Below are 5,009 nucleotides of genomic sequence, written 5' to 3' on the forward strand. Positions count from 1 at the left end.
TGCAGATAGCTCATTGTGTAGCTTTGTGCTTAATAACAAACCAACCAATATATTATCCTTTTCTTAACTTTGATGCATCAACCTTATCTTATACAGGAAATGTATATTTGGTGGTTTTAATTCTAGTTCTTTTTTATACAGTTACTTTGATTTTTGACTCCAGATTTTTTTTTAAATTATGCACAAAGCTAAACAGGGGCTATCTGTGCTCTGCCCACCACGGGTATCGAAACCCGGTTTCTAGCGTTGTAAGTCCACAGACGTACCGCTGTGCCACTGGGGCATTTTGATTCCAGAAAGATTAGATAATGTCAAAAGCAACCATTTCGTACGTATAAATCCATAAGAGAGTGCTAACCGCTCAGCTTGGGAAAATATAATAAAGGCATTGAATTTATTAAACCTACCTATAGTTGAACAAAGTTTAACTTTCGGTTTTAATAAAAATATAACAATTACCTCATGTTTGTCCAATCCAGCTTGTTCGACCAATTCGAAAATAAACATACATTATGAAAGAAAAATATTTGTTTTTGAAACTTGGAATATTTAATTACATTAGCGGCCTGATATAGTTCTATATGCGTTATTTATCAAAAAAAGTTCATATGTCAAATAAAATAAAATAAACAGACGTTTTTTCACAAGTTGTTTGAAGGTTTATTTGGTGCAAGTTTCCTCTAAAATGAAGGGATAAAATATCGTTATTTTTATCGTTCACTAAGTATGTTTGAATTATCTTTTGAACAATTCGTTATTATATTGAATGAATGAAGTAAGAACAATGTTAAGTGGATGTCTGTTATATGTTGTGATGGCAATGACCTCTTCAATTTTTCTTCTCATCATGTTAACATTTTTGTTCATGAGTTTTCTTACGTTGACAATGAGAATGCGGTTGTTTTCTTTAGCTTTTAAACCACCACTGATTTACCTGTATTCTATATAATTTCTGATATCTCTTGGTGTTCAGCCAAACGGATACGAACGGGTCGCTTGGTTTTTCCAATATGAAGTTTTGACATTTAATATCATAAACCACATATTTTTTTGATTGACATGAGGCTGTCTTGACCCGGGTAAAAATGTTTTTAATGGATGAAGAGATTTGAAAAAAGTGTACATATATTTTGAATTAGACATCTTGGTTTTCCCCCAATATGCCCCCCAGTAGCACAGCGGTATGTCTGCGGACTTACAACGCTAGAATCCTGGTTTCGATACCCGTGGTGGGCAGAGCACAGATAGCCCCTTGTGTAGCTTTGTGCTTAATTACAAACAAACTTAATTCCTCCAATATTTAGTCAATACAGTAAGGTAATAATTTTATCTATGACTGTAAGTTTGGAAGGTGGAGAAATATGAAAAAACTGTGTCCTTGATTAATTTCCTAATTAATTATTCTGTATGATTATTTCTTGAAGAAACTTTATTTCTGTTGCTATGTTTTCTTTTGAAGAGATGCTAACATGTTGATTACAGTGTTGGTCAGTGTTTTAATAATGCCTTTTAATTTAATATTGCGCTTGCATGTATACAATTTTTGTAGACTGACATTGTGAATCCTCATTGAGATTTATTTCTTATTACTTTCATACCCAGGAATGTCTTATTGGACATTAGCTTATAAAAGCAGAGACACTATTTATTCACGTATTTTGCTTGTGTTAAGATGAATCATTTTACCCTTCTAGCTAAAGAGCTTTAATGTTTTGGTAGAATCAAAGCATGGTTTATATTGAACCAAATGGTAAATAATTATTACACCATTTTTATTTTTTGTTTTGCTAGACGTATTAGAAAATAATTATGGCCTTAATGTTACTTATATATAAAAAAGACATTTTAATCAATAAACAGTGTGAAAAATCAAAATTATTTTGTTTTTGAAGTTCTGAAGGACAAAAAATTTGGATTGTAAATTATAAAGATGCTTCACATCTTTTCTTCATTTTAGATGTAAAATATTCTCTATGATATTGAGGTTTTATTCTTTGTGGCTTTATAATGAACTCAACTCACGCGACTCGGGGTATGTATAAGATATTAAAATTTCTCTAGCTGTCAAAAGTGGAACTAAAGCAGATGTAAACGAACAAACATAGTTACAGATAGACTAGATTGGATGTTTCTAGTACGTTATCAGGAATACAAACCTATAATGATGAAGAAGAACAAATCTCCAAATTTGCTAAAAATCCAATTACTATAATTCATACAAATCTTCTAATTATCCTCTTTAAGCTATAACTTAATATAATATTGGAATTAAATTTTCTCTTAATTTTTCTTTTTAATCACCAAAGTTGATATCTTTTGGTTTATTTCAAATTAAATAAACTGTTCATCCAGGCCTCATAACTATCGTCTTTAATGGGCTTTTCATGTATATTTCATTTAAAAAAAGGCTTCTTAAATATGATTTTTTAAAGTTCACTTTAATAAATATCAAGCAAAACGACTTTTTTTATACAGCTCTTCTCATTATCACCTTTCAACTTATATTTAGTATGTTTCAGGTAGAAATCAATCTGTTCTCTTCATTATTATTATAAACAATTTTAATATTCAAGAATAGGGCTTTTTTATATAACTTTAACGTTCAGTTATAGTTGTTATTGTATAGAAAATTTCAGAAATATCTTCTTTATAAAGTATTTCTTTTTAACTTATTTTTTAAATTTTTCTTTTCTGATATTCCAGAGCTTGATTTCTCTAGCATATGTTAAAGTAACATATGTCACAAAATAGGACGTTGTTTATAATTATAATGATTTAGCTCCTAGAACTCACTGATGATACAAATATGCTGGTACCCTTATTGTCATCAATACACAATATATTGTATAACGATGCATATGTATCACATGTTACTATTTTCTGAAACAAACATGACATAATTTGTTTGTAACCTTCTTTAATTATTGGATAAGCGAGACTTTAATTAAAATAAGTTAAAAATATACATATTTAAAGTGTTAACGGGTTTCTTATTATTTTATTTATTTGTCGATTTGTATTAAACTGTTTTGCATAAATGTAATGACAATCAATTTTACAAATTCCCTTAACTATGCAGTTTAACGAAGCAATACTGAATAAAACAGTTCAAAGCCATCGAACTGTTTTTCCAAGAACAGAAGCTCTTATTCCAATAGTAAAACATATATTGTTTGTTTTTCAGTACTGATATCATAACAACTAAAACTATTTTTGAAGTCAATGCCACAGAAACGTTGTACGATAAAAAAAAAATAGGTACTATGAAGAAACTACTAATTTGCTTTAAACAATTTTACAATCAATTGGGCTTGTCTAACCAATAAGATCCATTGATTTTTTAAAACTTATGTTGTTAATGTATCAAGTGATATTCATAAAATGTCACTTGTTGCACGAACACAGACAATAGCTTTACTTCTCTACTCAAGATGTGTAAAAAGACGAATCTTTGATATAAACTAGAAACGTATTCATGGAACTTATTCAAATTAAGTGGCTAATCAATTTAATTTACGAATTTGTCAAAAATATTACACTTGTTGCTTAGAAAAGCAGTTGAAGCAATCAAATACGCATACAAAATGAAGAATAACCATGCAAAGCTACTTTAAGTGGTGAAAATGCAAACACCTGTCGTAATTCTTTCATCTTGCTCTCATAAAATCAGCTTTTTGAGGGCTACTTTATAGAAAACAACTTTCAATTATCATATATCTTCAAGAGCTTAATAAATAATCGTCTGTAATCAAAGCTCTGTTTTATCATTTCATCTTTTTGCTCATGCTTTCTAGTCAATGTAAGATAGATTTTAAGTAAAATAAAATTATTTTGTATCTAGTTTTATTGTGATATTAGACGTTTTAATACATATTTCCTTAAGATTTTATTTGATGTTATGGCAAACATTCAAGTGAAACCTCACTTTTGATGGAAGTTCGTTTTTACTAAAACTAGAAATATCAGATTTTTCTTTGGTTCCCTTGTGAAACCATCCAAATGAGAGAACAATAATTTTGATACAACAAACATATGCATTTTTATAAGAGATCGAAGTTAATAAAACGTTTTTTTTTCGAGTTGAGCAGTTAAATAAAAAAGATTCATGCCAATGATACTGATCATAGAAGTAAAAGATAAATATATATTTGGCGTATGTTTAAACGCTGTTAAATAGGCAAAAACACTTTTTACAGTTCAACATGTGTCATAGAAGTTTAAAAGCTTCTTAGGAACAAAAATGTAAAATATTGAAGGTGACACTAAAGAACTGTTATTACACCTGCTGAATACGAATGTTTCCAATTACTGTACAAATTGATTATTTGAATAAATACTCACAAACGTTCTTTTTTTTACAACAGTGAAGGTTAATAGAATGAATTTAGGCTAATCAAAATATAGTCTTAGTAACAATTATAATGTATTGTATTTTAATTAAGTTTCAATCAAACTTATTCAATTAAACTAAATGAATACATATTACTTGTTTTTTGCTATCGAACTACCACAACAGCTAAATTTTAGTTTTAACTCATTGTTTTTTTTAAAAAAAACACTTTCGTTACTGAACAGTTATACACTCCCCATACTGCGTGGGTGGATAACAACACAACGTTATGAAAAGAAATCCTCCTTTTAGCACCTGTATATCGAAGGAGAGTGGTTTTTCCTTTCTGGTTTTTTTTTTAATATTACAGTCTTTTTTTCCTCTGTTAACATAAATAATTCTATACTTTAGAAAGTTCCCTTGATAAAACTCACAACGTTTACAGATCAGTTGAAAATCTGTTAGAAATTTTCAGTGACATCGTTATTAGAAATCTGAAAAAATGAAGTGTTTATAACTATGAATAGTTGTTTGTGTGCAACATATCGTGAAGTTATTTTATAACTAAATTATCTAAAAAATAGGCTAGTCGGAAGTACAAAACACTTACCGAAGGTACCGTACTATCGTTGATGTCCCACTCCACGTGAGAGACTGTGGAGTTTTTTGTCGTTGACAT

The 5,009-nt window shown here is 29.2% G+C and overlaps 1 protein-coding gene across 1 annotated transcript in view; it reads right to left on the reverse strand.

Annotated features, from left to right (window-relative positions):
* Nucleotides 1–5,009, reverse strand: part of LOC106464530 (transcription factor glial cells missing-like) — a 23,180-nt gene extending 18,171 nt beyond the window's left edge. The window contains exon 1 of the mRNA XM_022392779.1: nucleotides 4,941–5,009. Coding sequence (XP_022248487.1) covers nucleotides 4,941–5,009 — 69 coding nt within the window. The remainder of the gene's footprint in view (nucleotides 1–4,940) is intronic.

The sequence above is a fragment of the Limulus polyphemus genome, unplaced genomic scaffold (genome assembly GCF_000517525.1).
Source record: "Limulus polyphemus unplaced genomic scaffold, Limulus_polyphemus-2.1.2 Scaffold61, whole genome shotgun sequence".
Taxonomy (NCBI): Eukaryota; Metazoa; Arthropoda; class Merostomata; order Xiphosura; family Limulidae; genus Limulus; species Limulus polyphemus.